This window comes from Excalfactoria chinensis, chromosome 3 (assembly GCF_039878825.1).
Source record: "Excalfactoria chinensis isolate bCotChi1 chromosome 3, bCotChi1.hap2, whole genome shotgun sequence".
In the NCBI taxonomy this organism is placed as follows: Eukaryota; Metazoa; Chordata; class Aves; order Galliformes; family Phasianidae; genus Excalfactoria; species Excalfactoria chinensis.
Genome location: NC_092827.1, coordinates 33,542,662 through 33,562,231, shown reverse-complemented (window position 1 = coordinate 33,562,231; position 19,570 = coordinate 33,542,662). Strand labels below are relative to the sequence as shown.

Here is a 19,570-nt window from a genome sequence, read left to right as displayed (position 1 = left end):
TGTTCCATTTTGCACACCATACAAAAGTCAACGCGCATTCTGAAGGATGTCACCGCGCCTCCACCAGCACAGTACGTTGTAAGGACTCTGCATTCACTACAGCTGTACATGCAACTAATGAAAACTGTCTAGCTACAAGACATGCACTATTTTATTAAATTTACATGAGCTAATACGTATAAACTTTAAGGAAATCTCAACCCCGCTAGCCTCAGTTACATTCAGAATTGCAAAGCCACAAGGGCATTTTCGCAGACAATGGTTTAGGAGTTATGTTAGTTCCCAGGGATTCTGTAAAGCGTTTTTCTCTTGTTACCTTGGTAACTGCTACCTTGGCACCCTTGTTGATAAGCTGCACCACATTATCCACTTGGCCTTTGTACGCAGCTATGAGAAGCCGTTCTGAAAGCACAGCGACCACATCCTGCTGGCTCATGAATTAGGAGAGAAAGGTTTGCAGGGCAAGCAGCTCACAGGTTTCTTCGGTCCAGAAACAAAGGCTTCAGAGCAGTTCAAGAAGCATGTGAGGAGGCGAGAAAGGACCCTGGCTCCTTGGAAGGCAGTGATGCTCCTATGCCATCTTCTGGACCTGTGGATCAGACAACAACACCGCTGTCAGCAACATTTCACAGACGGAGGCACTGCAGCAGCTCCTCCCCAAGTGCTTCATCTCTTCATCGGTTTGGGAGGGGGTCACAAACAAAACACCTCTGAGCCTCCTGGAAAGGACTGTTGCACTTGTACTGCAAGGCAGAGGGAGTGCACACAGACACACGTTTTCAGTGAGTCCTAATTCCCCTCGTCCGTGGACAAAAATCCTTAAACTTTCTGAAAGCACTGCTCTCTTTTGGCCTGATCTGTATTTGTGCAGCCCCTTTTTGTTCTCTCCTTCTTCCTACATCTCCCAGACTATACATCAGCGAAGGATGAGTTAACTCCCTTTGTTGCTATCAGCACCTCAGCCTGTTTTGACCAAGGGAGCAAGGGTAGGTTATACTTATGGGCTGCAGATATAAATACACAAATCTCTGCACTGGGACTGAGAGCAGTCAGCAATTAAAGGCAGCTGACTGCTCTCTCACTGGTATAAAATGCTTCACAGCCTCTTGCAAACCGTTCCAAGGACACCTTTGTCAGGGATCACAACCTGAAACTGGGAAACACTGATCCTTGAGAAACTGCATCCCCAGAGAGGTGCTGACATCATGCCACACTGACCCCGGGGACAAATCAGATTTAGCATTTTTCATGCAAACCAGGGAAATGACTGCGAGCAAATTCCTCTTTTCTATCTCCAATGAGCTGCCCAATACAACGAACCATCAGAGCTGATAAAAGACTTGTGACATGCTTCCAGAAAATCTATCTGCAGATCACTTTGAGCTTAAGGATCCAAAACCTCCCAGTGCAGGAGGATTTCAGCTTTACCTTTACTTTGGTAGTATTTCACACCTGGCTAGCTAACTGTTTCAGTATAGCAAAAACATCACAATAGCAAGATAGCTATTATGTGTGCAGACAATTTATCTTCGTTTCTCTTGAAATACCACTATACTGCTCATTACCAGCTACTAGTACTTCACATAGTTTAACAGGTGCAGAGACCAGCTGATCTTGGAGACTGACAGTGGAAAACAGCATCTTTCACATTCATATTGTCCTTTTGAATATACCTCAAAACAGCAATAACAAAAAGCTATTAACTACAGCACAGCTTGGCTGCCCCCCTAAATTAATCTGGTTGCGTCAGTCTAGCTGATAGCACAAAGCCCTCCCATCACAATCCCACCACTCAGAGTACTGATGTTCTTGCTCACAGTTTCAGCAGAGAGGGCACTGCCAGGACAGATTTCATTTCCATTCATGTACTAGGAAGAAACACCCAACGAGAAGGGAAAAGTGCATGGGTTGCTGTGGGTACACCATCCTCTTGTCTTCCAGATACACAGTGCGAGACCTCTTAATTCATCTCACTCCAATGTTACACCGTCATATTCACCAGTCCACGTCAGCAACAAAGAAGGATTTGCAACCCTGCTTAACAGAATGGTCAGCAGGGTACTGCAGTCCTCTGTGTTACCAAAGTATCATCCTAAATCTCTGGATGGTTCAAGATCTACGTTACTTCCTGATCAAAAGCTCACCTCTATTAAAACCCTGTTGGTAAGTTTGTAGATGATACTGGCAGAAATTAACTTGCATTCCTATGGCAATTTGTATTAATGACTCTTAGAACACCTTATAAGCATTAGTTTTTATGTTTTTATTTAACATCCTCCGAGGTGAGCATTATGCTTACAGATACTACACCCACTTTAGTAAAGGAGCTCTCTGAAGCACAGGAAAGCTACCTGTTTCTCCAAGGTAAACAGAAAAGTTATGTCAAAGCCAACTCCAGATAACAGACACTTGGATTTGAAACCGAGGTTGTGGTGTCTCCAGGCAAAGAATCCAGGTTGGCTTTTCTTTACCATCCCCACGCTTGCTCATTGCTAATATGCCTGTAGCAACATGGAAACGGCTATGTGTTTATTCAGAGAGAGAAACAAGGCAAAAACATCCCAGGCCTCAAAAGCAGCTCAGCAAGGGATAACAAGGAAACAGCACCATACCCCACACAGCTGGAGAGCTGCACCCTGGAGGTGGCCTATCATTAATAATTTGATCTATGAAAAGTAACACAAGTTCAATCTCACCTGCCTTAAGTATTCGCTTTTCTGATGTTTACTGAAGCAAGCTGAAGCCCCACAACCTGGTTGCCTTGCTCCCTCCTGGGCAGTGTCCCCATTGCCAGGAGCACGTTCCTGTCCCTCCAAGCCTACCGCAGGGAGCAGGGCAAGCTTTACGCCAACTATGTTCTCTGTCAGCTTTCCAGGCAGTGAAGCTGTTTGCTCCTGTGCCAGCTCCTGTCCTGCAACAGTGGTTTCCAAATGTACTGTATGGTCATCTGTTTGTCCCCAGCCAACAGCAAGCCTGGCTGCCCCAACCTGGAGCCATGCACAGCACAACGACAGCCAGTTCTGCACCCTGCAAAACATCTCTGATCAGAACCTGTTTGGTTTTCTCATCCTTTAACTTATACATATATATATATATATATCAGCAACATCACAGACACTGAGAGATTTTTTGCTATTCACCTTAGAAAGCTGAATGCCAACATTTCCCCAGCACACAGACATTTCTGACCAAACTGCCAAAAAACTATAGATGCTCATTATGACTTAGCTGAAGCACCAGAGACTTCAAATACACACCAGTGTATCAAGTGATTCAGATGGTGCAAAGCACAGTGCTGCCAGGGAGCAGTCATGCTAACAAGTGTGTATGTACCTGCAAGAAGTGAAGGCTGGAAGCTACGCTCATTTCATAGCTCGTCTCACTCATTTCTGGTGACAGCAGTAAACTCTCTCTGGTGATCATTAGCCCCACAGCCCACAGGGACTGCCTGTGGCAGCTCCACTCTGTGATGTGGTTTGCCTTCTTACCTCCTCTGGATCACATACAAAAGCTGATCCAGCTGTCAGTCTCATATGGGTTTCCATCTCACTGTTGAAGCCTCCAACAGCAGCAGGTCTCCTTTGCAGCAAGGCAGTCATGTAACAAGCCACATCCCCGACGCCAGCTACCTTACAGAATGGTTTTCACACAACCTGAGGGAGAAGGCAGCAGATGCCCAGGTGCTGCAGTTAAAGGTTCCACCGCTCTTTTGCACCCAGGTAGTGCAAAATAAACCAATAACATGATTACAGGCACCGCAACACACCTTGCTGCCAGTGCCTAATGCCCAGATTTAAAGCCTGGATTACCATTTCAAATCACTGCCACTTCCTCCAAGCAGCAGAGCCCTTGTGCCAGGGACCCTGTAGTGCTCCTGCCCCTATCCTTTTGGGAAGCACAGAGATACTCAATCCTGCTAAGAAATCAAGACAGGAAGACCAAATTAATGAATTAATTCATCCATTCATTAATGACACTTTTTTAATGGGTTTTTTGTTTGTTTGTTTGTTTGTCTGTTTTTTTACAAGAAGCAGCAGCTCTTGCTGTGTTTCTCTGGTAAAGATCAGATTGCTTACCTGGAGCAGCTAGGGAAAGCAACACCCAGCTCCAGCACCCCGCAGGATGGCAGCCTGGGGCAATGCCCATTGGTCCTACTGCCGCAGCTCTGCTCGGCACGGGGACAGCAACATGGTCCCCTGATCAGCGCAGTGTGACAGGGGACACTCAGGCTGATATCACCGATCAGTATTTCAGACCCACAGCAATGAGGCAATGTCTCCAGGCAGCAAGAGCCAGCCGCATCTCCACAGATTTCAGCAGCTCAGTGAGTCAGGCATTCATGAGTACAGGAGCTTCAGGAAATGTCTGGCTGCTGGAGGCTGCTTCTGGAGCTGAAGAAAAGTCCAGCACACAGCAAGCATCACAGGCACTGCTAGGCTGGAAGAGAGCCTCCTCTATATTCACATAAAGGATGAAAAGAAAATAAAAGCTTCCCTTGCAGGAACGAGAGAAAAAAAGGTGGAAAACTCTGAAGTTAATCAACTTCATAAAATCCCACGTGATAAATGGAAATCATGCAATACCAGAGCACAGGTCACTCTCAGGACGACCACCAAGTTCAGTTACTATCAGAACACTAGTGCAGCTAACAAAAGCTCCTGGTTCCATTACCGTTGTACCAAGGTGCAATACAAAAATCAAACAAAGAAAAGAAAAAGGGGCCCCCATTTTCTGCATTAGGCCCCCAAATTCTCTAGTTCATCGCCAGAAATGGTGCTGAGTATTGCAAGAAAAGCACCCATCACCTAGCAGCTTTATTCCATGCAGTATACATAATAATGATTCTAATATACTTTAAAAGAGTCATGTGCAATTTAGTCAGACCATTTGTTTTATGAGATGATATACAATAGTACTCTTTTATAATAATCAGACACCTTTCTAAGAAAGCTTCCAAGAAAACTTCCTATTTCTAATGCTGACCATCTCTTCATTGCTCTTCTCTCAGAGGAAAATGGGTTTATTTGCTCATGAGTACATAACAGTATATTAAAATCTACAGCATCCTCTTCTTCTTGTCTACCACCTCTGAGAAGTAGCTTGTCATATTTAAAATATGACATAAGCACAAACATTGTACTCAGAATAACAAGGTGGGTTATTGCATTAAAGAATGAGTTTCCTGGAACCTACCTCATTTTATCATTTATCTCAGGACGTAGATATACCTTCCATTTCTGTTAAGTGACTTCCCAAGTTTTTTCAAGACCTGAAGCACTGCCTTCCTTTGATTTTTCTACAGTTCCCCCATGAATCCAGTATAAACCTATTGGGAAGAAGGTGTGTGTTTGGCTAAAGGGAGGACTCTGTGTTTCACTCTTTCCTGCCTTAAAGGACAGTTCAGAAGAGCCCAAGGTGTCATTATGAAAAACACAACATAGAATCATTAAGGTTGGAAATGACCTCTAAGATAACCTAATCCAACAACCAGCCCACCCCCACCATGCCCATAAATCATGTCGCTCAGTGTCATATCCATGCATCTCTTGAACACCTCCAGCACTGACTCTACCACCTCCCTGGGCAGCCCTTTCCAGTGCCTCACCACTCTCACCAGCACAACTTACGGCCATTTCCTCTCATCCCAGTAATAGATACACCTGAAAAACAAGAAGAGACTACCAATTCAAGAACTATCTGCTTTTGATACGGATTTATCAACTACACCAATACTAGTTTTTGAGCTGGACTGTATACTGCTGAACATTTTGAAACCAGACAACCTATTTTCTTGTATGCTAGTCTCTGACGCTGCTTACTATTGCTCTCACTGCATGTTTTGAAATGCTATCAGTGTGAGTAAAATGATCCAGTTTTCATGCATACAGTTGTCTAACCCATCACCTCCAGAATCAGCACAGTCTAGTACATCTGAGAACTCATTTTTTGTCTGTTCTTTGCTTTTTCCCCACTCGTTACTAATTACTTCAACAATCACTTTAGCAGTCTCCCAAGGAACTCTGTGTGCCAGCAGCTCCCCACGTTCCCACCAACACTAAACAGCCAAGCTGATGCCCTTGCTCTGCTGTCAGTGTGGATCTGCAGCCCTCCGTCCACCACAGCCAGACACAAGCTCTCAGCCTCCTGGCAGCTCTCAGACAGGCCTTGTTGCCACCACAAAGCTGCACCTGCTGACACAGGCACATGGAGAGAAGCAATAGAGATCAGCGCTTCAAGTCATCAGTTATATACATCACCAATCCCACGGCACGTAGACAACTGTTTAATTGTTTTTCTTCCTCTTTAATTACCTCATTCATTAGGCAGGCTCTACCCTTAGCATATTCCAGAGCACCTCACAGGACAGCTGTTCATTTTGTCCATCTCATCCAAGTTTCACAACCTTGTTATTCTCCCACCCTCTCTTTCACTACATGCATGCGCACACACGTCAAAAACATTCAGCAGAAGCAAGATCGGCTCACAGCAAGCATTCTTCAGTTAGGCAATGTTTACACAGTGAAACAATATCCATTGTTGGCTACAAGGCAGGGTAGGCACACAAACACACAAGAAAGAGATGTCCTGGTCTCATTTGCATGAGTGCAGTTAGGAGGCCTTTCCAGCTCACTGCTGCTCAACAGAAGTGCTGGGGCTGAGCCTTGGGAACGAAGCAGGATACAGCTGAGCTCATGAGAGAACAGAGGCTTGCGTTACGCTCACGCACAGTGGGATTTCTAGGTGGCAGACATTATAGAATGGCTTAGGTTGAAGGGGAACTTAAAGCCCACTCAGTTCCAACTTGCTTCCATGGGCAGGGCTGCCACCCACTGGATCATGCTGCCCAGGGCCCCATTCATCCTGGCCTCAAATGCCTCCAAGGATGCATAATTTCTTTGGGTAATCTGTTTTAGTGCCTCACCATCCCCTGAGTAAATAACTTCTTCCTAACATCTAACCTAAATTTCTTTTAGTTTAAAGCCATTCCCCCTTGTCCTGTCACTATCAGACTGTGTAAAAAGTTGGTCCCCCTCCTGTTTACACGCTCCCTTCAAGTACCAGGAGGTAGCAATGAGGCCTCCCCAGCACTTTCTCCTCTCCAAGCTACATAAGCCCAAATCCCTGAGCCTTCCTTCAAAACTGCCTTCCTGAATGGTACTTTTCCATCTACCTCAGCAGCCTACAAGCACCATGCTGCAATGAGAAAGTCTGCTCCCTACAATTAACCAACCTCATGGAAATGTAGGTTTTTGGTGCCACCCTCTCTCAAGTTAGTGACTGAAGTAAGCTCTGTAGACTTAGCATAGGAAAATCTTCCTCAGCTGGGGAAGGAGACCAAGTTACTTCCCATTCTCAGACACTAACAAATGTGTTTGTATTGTGGGAGGACAGAGAATCATGCTGACATCATCCTAATACCATGAACAGTATCCCTGATTTTAATGTTCGTGTTAGCAGGCAGTCAAATGAGGACTAAATATCTTCAGAGTTTGTCCCGTTGATGTATTACATCCATAAAGGACAATATATACACAACAAACAGTGAAGGATATGTAAGTACTACTTGCTTCATAAATCTCCTTGCAAGTTGTGAAAAATCAATCACTGTGGGCTAAAAATATTTTTCTCTAAGATGATAATGAATCAGTTTAGAAGCTTTCTGCAGATGTCTTGATTTCTCTCCCAGCTGCTACGCCTGAATGTTGCTGCACTGGAGATGGCGAATGTTGCTGCTTTGAATGGCTGGGCACTCTCTTGAACAGGTCCATAAAAATGCATCACTAGCAGTATCTTACAAACAAACCATGGCTACCACATTATGAACCACCTCCAGAACTTCTAGGTATGTCTTAGCTAATAATGCTTTGCAAACTCTGGCAACCAAAAACCCCTATGATTCCAGTAACAAACATAGCCGTGGAATTTCTATATGATACAGATGAAGACTCAGCAAGTGGAAACACATTCTGAAACAGCTGAATGGCATGATTAGTTTTTCACATAAAACACCAATGCCAATGATTACTGTATTACTCCTGCTACAGTAAATGTCATAGACCTAACATATCTGCTCTGCTTCACTGATAATTTGTGTAATTTGGGCCATTACGAATTTACTAATCAAGTACTCTAACTGCATGTGCAGTTATCAAAGGCAGTTTTAAATGCCTTAAAAATCAAACCCAACATGGTAACATAAAGGTGGCACCAAACTGTCTCCTAAGTAATTAGCTATGTTTTCACTTGTTTTTTTTTCCTGGGGATTTGCTCTTGAGCAGATGTTTAGTACCCTTGCCAGGAGCCCTGTACAACCTTGTGATAATTACCAAGAAGGCTGGCAACAGCTCATGAGAGACAAACAAGCCACTTCTATCTAATTAATCTACAACCACTTGAAGCCATTGAAACAAACAACGTGCTTAAAGCTGCACACATGGTTATGGGGTTGAGGTTTATACTACAAGAATGGGAAATTATTTCTTCAATGAGATAACTAGAAAGTATATAAAATACCAACCACATATAGAATAGTTCACACAGCAAAGAAATGAATTCATTATACTTTCACTTGGAACGAGACGAGGAAAGCTGGAGATTTTCACCAGTGGGATTCAAAGAGCAGGACAACTTCCGTAGTGCAAGCATGCTCCTGCAGTCCAACACCGCAGAGAACGCACAAGACTTTTTCACAGCATTAGCTTACAGCCTTAGTTCTGACCACAGATGACAGAATGCTAATTTTCAGGACTCTCCAAAACCCTGGTGCTCTCCAGACAGCATCGTGATACCAGATGTACACAAAAGGGTTCAATGGACAGGGCAGACACCACCAACTTACTTTGTTAAGACTCCTTTTAGGGTATACAAATGACGTATCATGTCATCCTAAAGTACATTTAAACTGTCAAATGAATCACATTCTAAAATTAATTACCTCATTAAACAGTATCTTGGAAACTATATCCTAAACATCTCAAGCTAGATTAAAAGAAGCTCATAGGATCTGTGAGAAAGATTCTGCGTTCTGCAATTTGCTAGAAGACTCTGTCTGCCCAGCTGCATCATGACATGTCCTGTCAGTGGTAAATCATTATGATTTATGAGAATTAAAATGCTCATACTGGAATAAAATGTCAAAAGCAACTGATGCAGAAAGTCTCAACAAATCTCAGTAATGATTTGTTTCTAACGCGTGGTGACTCTGCCTACAGCAGGGGGGTTGAGACTGGGTGGACTTTAAGGTCCCTCTGAACACAAGACCTTTAGTGATTCAGTGATGCCAGGGAGACAGTCTCTGTCTCTGTTAAAACAAAACAAACAAACAAACAAAGAAGAATCATCACCAGTCTCATTTCAGCTGGTTCACGATGAACCTCTGACAGATACTTCACATAACCAACTAAGGAACACTTTATATCACATCACACGTGTTTTGTTGAAAACCTTCAGAGTCCCTGTGTGCAACTCTCCTTCATGTGACGTAGGCCAACTAGGAAAAGCTATGTTATTTCTTTCCTTTGTGTATACCATGCATATGTATGCACAGCTCATTTCTGTACATAATTACATCCCTCAGCTTTTCTGATTCTAGGAAAACACTTCTCTCGCATTTTCTACACATACCTGAGAGGATGAAAAAGCGGCTTTATGTACACACACCTACACAAGGACAAACATACGCAAGCGTGCAAAAATAGAAATCTGATTTGAAAGGAAATTAAGTGCATCCTTACAACATGTTTGGCCTTCTAACACTGACAACTTCAGAGGCTGAAGTTTTAAGAAACTATTTCAACAGGTTTTGGTCTATCATCTTCCTTTCTACCTTGTACAACAGTCTTGCTTTGCATGCCAGGGAAATGGTAGGTACTGTATGCATTCCACTGTTAAGCTGTCAAGAAACACAGCCTTCTACAGAAAGCAATACAAGCTTCATCTGTCTGAAAAGCCAGCATCTCACAATGCTTTTTCTGTATCCAAGTACTTATCCTGCTTAGGCATTCATATAGCTGTGACTACTTTTGAAGTAGAAAACAGAATAAGTAATCAACTGCAAATTATACTTCTTCTCAGTTTATCACTGCTTAAATAATAGGACTTTTAGCAGAGACTGCACCGGGATTTCTTCTTATTCAAGTATACCAGAACTGCAGGTGTGTTGACATGTCAAGCAAACCTTTCATTTTAACATAGCCTCAGAAGACTCAATGCTTGCTTTGGATCAAGGTTCAGGAGCCAGCAATGCTGTGTCATGCATTAAAAGTTAATACCTATAACGTATATTAGCCTAGATAAATAGCTCATTGAGCACTCCATGAAAACAACCTACCCACGGTGCAGAGTGAAAAACCACTGAAGCTCACGATGTTTTCTCCTGCCCTACCCCACACAAAGCAGAGTGGATGAGTCTCCAGCCTCTCACCTAGAGAAATCTCATTTCAGTACAACACTGGCCAATTTATCTCACCAGCGCTGAACCTTAGACGTGCATTTCAACAGGGGTAAAAATGGACAGCAGGGGAGGCAAGGGAGTGCATAGTTCAAAAGACACTGCAGCATGACAGTATCTTGGCTCCTCATGTCAAACTCTGAGCTCTTCTCGCTTGGTTATTTATCCAGGAATTTTTGTGCATTTCCAAACACATTTCTGCACAGACCTGTTTTCAAAGCTTTGTAGACAGACGGATAGATAAATAAATAAAGGACAGATTTGCTTGTTACTCACTCTCATAGATCTATCATATAGTTTCTTTTCTGATGAACATTTTATAGTGATGACTTGCTGGGCAGTCTCTGGTGAGGGTTAACGGAGATGGCAAGTTCAGTCTTTTCCTGTGCTGACAGCACCAGTGCTCTCTGTACCACAGTATGGCACACTGCTTCTGCAAAAGTAGAAACACATAATAAACTGAGTATCAAATCACACTGTGGAGAAAGGAAATTTAACACCAGTGCCCTCTGCAACACAGAGCTGCCTAAATACACCTGGGCAAAACGTGTTATTTCCTCCTGAAGTTATCACAGGCACTTTCCACTACAAACAAGTTCAAAGCATGGCTTGCCAGTTTGGGTTGCGCTGACTGATACTTGAAAATGCCATCAGTGGGAACTGCGTGATTACATGAACAAGGAGAATCAGACATAGGCCCTGGCAACTTCCCAGAAATCACACACCAAAAGAAATCAGGGAAAGGGCTCATTCTGCTTCCCTCTCTTACCACTCTCCATGACACTGTACTGTCATCACAGTCCACATCTTCCATTTCAGGATGTGAGCGAATAGACTTTTCGCTGGCTACAGGAACTCATGAGGGGTATTCACTTAGGCTTCCATTTTCAGCCCATAATCCTTCTGTTCTCTTTCCACTAATATTTTCATCAGCTCCCCTTTGTTGCTACTTTTTCAGGTTTCCCTGTTGCCATATTTGTTATCACTTCCCTCTGGAAGTCTAACCTCCAGGGAGACCACCATTTTTGCAATATTTGGGAGCTGCTGGGAGAAAGAACAGATGAGAAGACTCACAAGCCTGCTATCTCTGGTGCAGTCTCCTGAATGCTTTGGCTAATGCTGATGCCCCAATCAGCATCCTCCTCTCATACTTTGTTTGCTCTCAGACCTGCACTGTCATTTTTTCCCAGTGCTGGAATGTGTGTTTCTCTGATTGTATGACAACCTGGGTAGGTCATGCTTAGAAAATCACCTGGTAAAGGAATTAAACTGTTAATCACCCGAGCTGAGTCTCCCCTCAAACAGCTGGAGAGGACAGCAGAAATGTGACAATTACTAGGTGGGGCTCAGTAAAATTGCCATGGCTTCTGTTAATAACTGTTTGAAGTGTTCATCCAACTACAGCCTCATGCTGCCCATGCCTTCTCCTCTCATCAGTCACTCCTGCATGGAAGCGACCATCACATGGAATGGACAGCCCTTACCCTACATAAATGGAGGTGAGTTCAAAGATTAGAGTTTAAAGTCACTCTTCGGTGCAGATGATTCACAGAATCATAAAACCAAGCATGGCTTGGTTTGGAAGAGACCTCAAAGCCCACTCTGCCCACCTGCCATGGGCAGCATGCAGCTCACCACTTCAGGCTGCCCAGGGCTTCATCCAATCTGGCCTTGAACACCTCCAGGGATGGAGAAGCTTCTCTGGGCGGCTGTGCCAGCAACTCACCACCCTCTGAATAAAGAATTTCTTTCTAACATCCTATCTAAATTTCCCATCTTTTACTTTAAAACCATTCCCTGGGGTGCTTTTAATCTCAGTCTTATTTTATTTAAGGGGAAATAAACAGTGCAACCAGCACAAAATCAACTCAATTTGTGGAGGTCTGGTACTGTAGCTACGGACGGCTATTTCAAGGTGTCACTAAATTTAACACGAGTTCCCCTCAATATCTTTTCTTTAAGAAAAGAGCAAGGGAAAAGATGGCAGACCTGAATACAAATCACTTGTGCTGTGGTAAGAAACAGCTATTCAGAAGTACCTGCAGCTCTCTCAGGAATACTGCTGGACAATATCTGGATAGCTCTAAAAGCCTCAGAATCATAGAATCATAGAATTACTCAGGTTGGAAAAGACCTCAAAGATCATTAAGTCCAACCGCAGCCTAGCCATAATACCCTAACTCTAACAACCCTCTGCTAAATCATATCCATGAGCACCACATCCAACTGGCTTTAAAACATTCTTCTATTTTTATTAGAATGATAAGAATAGATGCCCATTATTTCCATTACACCCTAAAAAAGATAAAGATGAATAAAGACTTAAGTGCTTATTTGCGAGCAGTGCAGAAGTACATTCAATAGTAAGTGGTCACTTGTTTTTGGGAAGCTTAAATGACCAGCTACTACTGATCAAGATGATCATCATCTCAGACTGTGGAGAACAACCAGTTCTGGACCACAGGGCTGCCAAACACGGCCTAGCATCTGACGCAATTTAAGCTCTTCTATTGCTGTCATGAGAAACCATTTGCATCCTTTCTTTGGCTATGTGAGTCTGACAAGCAAGACCTCAAAGACCTGGCTGTCTATCAGGGGTTATGAAGGACTAAGCCAGTGCTCACATGCCAAGTACCAAGCAACAGCTTCTTATCAACACTGAGTCACTGTTTCTGTTGGGCTCCAAAAAAGCATCTGCCTGTAACCAGAAGGGAGAGTCAAATAGGAAGAAGAATGGAAACCTCTGATAGTATATTTCTGTAAGTGACTGTAGTAAAGTGAGTTACCCATATAAACAGTGCATATTTTAGGGAGAGCACTCATATGAATTTCTGTATCAGAGGCTGCTATTTTTTGTTACAAAAAGAACATCATGGGACAGACTGCTCGGCACAGGCAGCTGAAACCCACCTTGAGCTTCCATCCCTTCACCTCTGAAAATCCAGGAGGTTTTGGTGTTTGAGACCTCAGATTTGTTCCTTCTACCAAAAAGCACTGACTTTATTGAAGGTGGAGAGTTGAATTTTTATTACCAGATAAACAACACAAAGTATTTTTCAGGAAAACACTCTTAGATTCTTCTGCTACAGATATTAAGAAAAGGGAAAAGAAAGTATGAGCTATAAGATTTCTCCATGCTTGCGCTATTCTTGCACAATTCACTACATATCTGCTGTAGGCCATTAATGGGAGGTGGATTTCTGGATTAGCCACACAAACAGCCATCACATACAAGAGAAAGAAAGGCTGCAAAACAGTGTATGGACCCCAGCAACGAGCACATCCTTCAGAAAACTCACATTCATATTATGCATATGATTATTATATGAATGTCACTGTGTAGCATGGGGTTTTGTTGTTGCTTTGTTTTGAAAGAACAATGCATTTTCAAACGAACCTTTGTGTTAAACAAAACTGGAGCAGTGGCCACCTCCTTCCCTTACAGTTAGAGAGGTGCCCAAATACTCTGTCTCAGAGATGGTGGCTGCACAGAGGGAAATGATCTCTCGACTCTCGGTGCAGTTTCACTGCTCTTCTCAGCAGTGTTCCCTAAGTGATGGAAGTCACTTGGCCTGCTTGAACTTCTGAGAGCTGCAGACAGGAAAGTGGTAAGAATAAATAATCTCTCTTGATCTTTGAAGCAGAAATCATTGCTGAAACGCCAGTTCTGTGACTTCAATTAGAAAATGCTATTGTAAGACCTCACCATCCCCAATTACTACTAATTAACATCCCCACATAATTCAGCCACTTTGCCCATCTTTTCCTTCATGCTTTCAGATTAGATGTGTTTATGCAGAAAAACCTGGTAATACAGAAAGACACGAGAAAACTATTATTTATGTCTTCGTCTTGACCTTTTTCTACTGCTTTGCTGACTACATAATAATGGCTTTTTTTCATTTGTCTGTCATGAGAAATTGGATGGAAAATGGGAAATGGCAACAGTAATTTCTGTAAGAAAATCTTTCAGTTATTGTAAAGTTCAAACAGAAGCAGAATTAATTTATGACTAGTACAGTTATTCTCCACTTACAAACGCTATTTATGATTTAGGAAGATTTTTAACTAATGTTTGTTTTTTAAACAGATGGTAAAGAAATTACAGACAAAAAAGGAAAGAGAACTCTCAATGGGGTACATGTTAAAAACATCATTATTTGAAACAGTATGTACATGTATTTAAATGTAAGCTGGAGAACAATATTATACTTGTCAGACAGCTAGAAAAGTTCAAAATTCCTTTCAGCCAACAATCCAAATCTCCATGTAACACACAATAAAAACAAAGTAAATCACAAGGTAGGACCACGGCTAAAGATGCCAATGCCTACCTCTCCGACCATAGAGCTGGTCTGCACCTCAGGTCTGTTCACTAGTTATGTGGGTACCAACATGATTTTTTATCATCTTATTTTTGCTTCTTATTCTTATAATTTTATTTTACATAAACTAAATATTTGCTTCCTTATGCACAGTTAAGACAAACTCACTGTTCTACAAGTTTTCTTTAAGGCCGAGTGAAGATCTCGTAGCTCCTTAAAATACCTCTGGGAAGTTTAGATGCTATGCTTTACAATCCTTGCTCATATTCCTTCAGCTGTTAAGTCAGAGCATGTAATCTGACGCCCTAGTAAGCATGTAAATAAGTACGAAAGAAAAAAGAAAACACTAGCTGCTGATAGTGAAACAGGCAATAGCAGAAGAATCACAGCCATGGGACCACACTTACATTGCAAGTGCCTAATCCAAACACAAAGGCTGCTGCATCGATATGCAGAACAGTCCTAACCCAAGTAAAGCAGCAATACATGGGCTTGCTGGGTCCAGCCTTGCTTGCTCCAGCTCCTCCAAAGCACATGCCAGAAGGTGCTGTGTGTAAGAGGCCACAGCACCTGAGGAGTGAGACTCAAGTCCTGGGCCATGCTTGGCAGCATGGCTCCCAGCAGGGAGGGCCTTGCCCTGTGCTGCTTCTGCCATTGAACATGCACCATGGCCTCTCCAGAAAAGAACTCAAAAAGGGAACCAAGAACTGTGGGCTTCACATCCCATCTACAAGGCTCGACAAGGTGAAACACAAACATTTGATCTCACATGTTCTTCCATTACCCCAGACGTGCTGCTTGATGCATGGCCCTGCACTGCACAACCCTCAGCACATCTGAGGAAAAATAAGCTCAGCTGAACTAAACAAAATTTGACTTATTCCCAATAAACTTGGGAATTTGACCTTGTTTTTTTAATCCAAACCCCACACTGATCCTAACTGAGATTACAATATAACAGAAGCCGTCCAAGCCATCTTTTTTCCCCTCACAGCATAAATCTAGATCTCTTTTTCTAGTGTGTTCCAAACTGTTAACAAAACAAAATGGAGTTAACAGTGAACCTAGAGTGTTACTTAATTCAGAGGCTGCATAAGAAGATTAACTTAACAAGATCCATGTTCAGCTCCTTTTATCCTTTGCTGTATAATTTAAGTCATCACTAATTAGTCACACTTTTAAGAAATTCTTGCAAATGATACAAGTATTGGCTGTTACATTCCTGTTCATACCCTATTTCAAGACTTAAATCATGTTTTAGGTCCTTTGACAAACTCCAAGTATCTGTGGATTAGCTTATTGTCATTGGACTAAATGACTGAAACAAAGCATGGGCTGTTTTCATAAGTCACATAAAAAGATTTGTTGCTTTCCATTTATTCCACCTGCTTTATAGTACAGGCGGTGTCTCCAGGGCTACATATTTTAGCTTAACAGGAACTATGCTGATACTTAGCAAATTGGAATATAAATCTAAGCATTCAAGCTACAGAATTAAACTCAGGTATCTGATTTTAGTATCCAATTTAGAAAATAATGATTTCTACACCAAACAAGTCTGCTCATATGCCTTCCAAACCTGCTGCTCTTATCGTAATTGCAGTTAACAGGAAAAGGAAGGGCACAGAAAAAGTTGGTTCATTCATGAATGGAGAAAACAACCTACTGAGTTCAACCTTCTAGCCAAATACGAGCAGTTTGAGGCATTCAACCTGTTTTGGTTTTTTTTCACCTTCAGTCTTTGTAAGTAATGTCTGATGTCAGATTCCTGCGTATACCAAGCACAGCCAAACATTTTTAAGTAGAAAAAAATGATTTAATAAGAGACGAGAGGGGCAAGTTGAAGTTAGGGAAATTCACAATGGACATTAGGAAAGTAGCGTATTGATCAAACTGGCAACAAAGAGACATGGCAGCATCTTCCCTGGAAATATCCAAGGCCCAGCTGGACAAAGCCAGGGCTGAACTGAACTGGTGCAGTGATAGGTTTGCTTCAAGCAAGAGACTGGACTAGACGGCCTCTTGAGGTCCCGTCCAACCAGCGTGTAATGAGTCTACTGCAAATTAAGCCACCTTACCTAGACATGTATTATGCACACAAAAATAAACAGTGATAGAAAATGTAACACACCTATTCTGCCTCTTAAATTCAAATACAGTTTCATTTTTTAAAAGGTGCCAAATCCAATTAACATTCTATATCTGTGTATATTTTTTTACTTTTTAATCAGTATTTCTTTTTTACTTCAAATTCCTACAATTTTTGATGATTTTAGGACTTGGTATTTTACAAGGTCAGTGCTCTTGTATTTAGATATGCTACACCACAGAGAACGTAACTACGACTACATGGGTTCACACTATTACTGAATTTATGTAACTTCCCCTCCTCAGTCTATCTTTTCCAAGAGCAAAGACATGCTGACAACAGCTGTTTCCATAAAAGTGGTCAAAATACCTTCACAGCGTAACTTCCTGTATCACTGCACCGATATTTCACATGAAATAGATTACTCTATTTGGTAACCTCTAGAGTTTGAACACCACCAGAAGATATTACTGTTGAATTCATTTCCATTTTTGGTTATTCCTTCTTGGATGAACCTACACACTCCTGCTACTCCGGACTAAGTGGCATACCCTGAGAAGAAGTTTCTAAAATGTCTCAGAGAAACATTAGTGTTGGAAACCTAACTAAGCCTAATTCAGTTTAACTTTGATTAGCTTTAAGATTCACTTCGCCAGGTTCATCAGAAACACAGCTAGCATGAGTTCACTTGGGCATCTTATTTCTTATCTATAATTTCTGGAAATTCTATAGTGCCTCCTGACTAACCAAAGTAACTTCACATCTTCACAAATATTCATCTAGCAATTAGAAGCTAGAATATAGACTAGACTGCAATTTACGACAGTGGCACAACATCCAGGTAACTTACATTTAACAAATAGTTAAAGACTCTTACAGCCTGAAATTTGGTTAAGTGAGCATGGTCTGGGGAGTATAGCAGGTCTCAGTGTGTCTATTTTAGACTTGTTCAATATAAAAATAAAGTAAGTTTTTCTAACAGCTTTCAGAACAGCAAAAACATCTGGAATACCAAGGGCACATTTTTCTCCTTTATTCTACCACTACAGCCCTTACTGAGAACAAAGTTTGTCTTCACAGTGGCATCTCCACAGCCAGATTTGCTAGAGATGCATTCTCCTAGGCAGTTTCTAGAGCACTTTGTTGTTGTTAGGATTTTTGTTCATTCCTGACAGTGAAGTATGACTCTAACAACTGAAAGACATCAGCTCCACAGGATATAAAGGATGGTAAACTTGCACTGTTTTTAGGACACTGCTGCACATTAAAATAAGCTCAATCTATCTTTTGAAGAAAAACTCTATCTTTTCAGCACTTCAGTGCTAAGTACTAAACAATATATTGATTAAAAGGGAATAATTGATGACACTAATAAGATGCAAGCTCTTACCTGCACCATATCGTCCCCCAGCATTATCAGCTATGACAAGAGCTTACATGGTACACAAAATCAAAACACGTAGTTGGCAATTAGTATATGAATGTCTCCCATGGGATAGTTTAACACAGAATCTATAGATCGCCTTCAGGCCTGACTCCTATGTGGGCAGTTATCTTTTCTCATTTATGCACTTCATTGGTTTGCTTGGAGAATTTTTGGACTTCAAGTCACTGCCAATAGCCTGAACACATCCTTTACTGTTAGATAAGTCTGACAGAAATACTGGCACTAGTACTGCTAGAGATGAGTGAAGTATCAGCAACTCATCTGCAATTAGTACGCTAGTTGTTTAGTAAATAATTTCTTAACACTGACAGTCTTGGCACCTCTCTCTACCACTAACCTTGGGCTGCAAGAAGGTTACTGTGGAGGTGAGGCTGAAGAAGCCCAGCATCACCTGGCAGCTGCAGATTTGCTTGAATGCATACATGCATACACACAAAGCTAAGACATCGCAATGAGACTGAAAAGGCACAAATGGCCATCTATCCTTGCTTGTTGTCTTTTTTCTTTCTTTTTTTAATTAAAAAGAGAAATCTGCCATACCACACCTGTTGCTCAACATTTGAAACGAGATGATGGGCAACCACAAGTAATTCTCCACCTCCCCATCACTTGCACATACAGATATTCCTCATGTAACAATGCATCCCACATCATTCGTGAAACGAAAAGCGAGCGTTTCAAAATTCAGGTGGGGTTCCATTTGGCCAAGTCAATGTTTTCCAGTTTCCTCAGTTTATAGCAAAACTGCAATTACTGTGAACAGCTGTGACCAATCAGGAATCCCAAACTGGAAGCTTGAGCAAAACAGCCCTGCCATGACTATTATCATAAATGCAGTGGCTGAAAGATGGCAGAATATCACTGTAGTCTTCCAGAACGCAGAAAGCGAATGACAGCAGGAGAAAACTTGTTTTTCTTTAATAGACATTTCATTTCAAAATCCATTTCTTTGACCATTTCTTTTTAGAAATGTGTAACTGTTTGCTGGTTTTCATTGTTGAAGGTCGCCAGAAAGCAGAATTCTACAGAGGAGAAATCAGATTCAGTCTCGATTTTCCATGCTTATGAATTTCAATTGGGAGTGCATGTGTTGAATTGCTTTTTACTCATGCTTCATCTTCCCCTGCAATAGAATTTGGGGACAGCAATGATAAGACCAGATGTCTTACTGTAAAATCATTATTTTACATTTGAATACATACAGTGAGATATCTGTATGTGGGGCAGTTTTCAGCATTAATTTTATAGGAAATATGAAG

General features: G+C 41.9%; 1 protein-coding gene across 4 annotated transcripts in view; it reads right to left on the bottom strand.

Annotated features, from left to right (window-relative positions):
• The window catches only part of ANKRD6 (ankyrin repeat domain 6), a 100,622-nt gene that overhangs the window by 32,487 nt on the left and 48,565 nt on the right, over window positions 1-19,570 (bottom strand). For 2 of the 4 annotated variants that reach the window (XM_072332710.1, XM_072332712.1), the window contains exons 3-4: window positions 10,727-10,883; window positions 317-589 (exon numbers count right to left, since the gene is read on the bottom strand). In XM_072332710.1, the coding sequence (XP_072188811.1) occupies window positions 317-436 (120 nt within the window). In that variant the 5' untranslated portion in view covers window positions 437-589; window positions 10,727-10,883. Of the gene's footprint in view, window positions 1-316; window positions 590-10,726; window positions 10,884-19,570 lie in introns of those variants that run through there. The other 2 variants (XM_072332709.1, XM_072332711.1) reach the window with 1 other exon arrangement.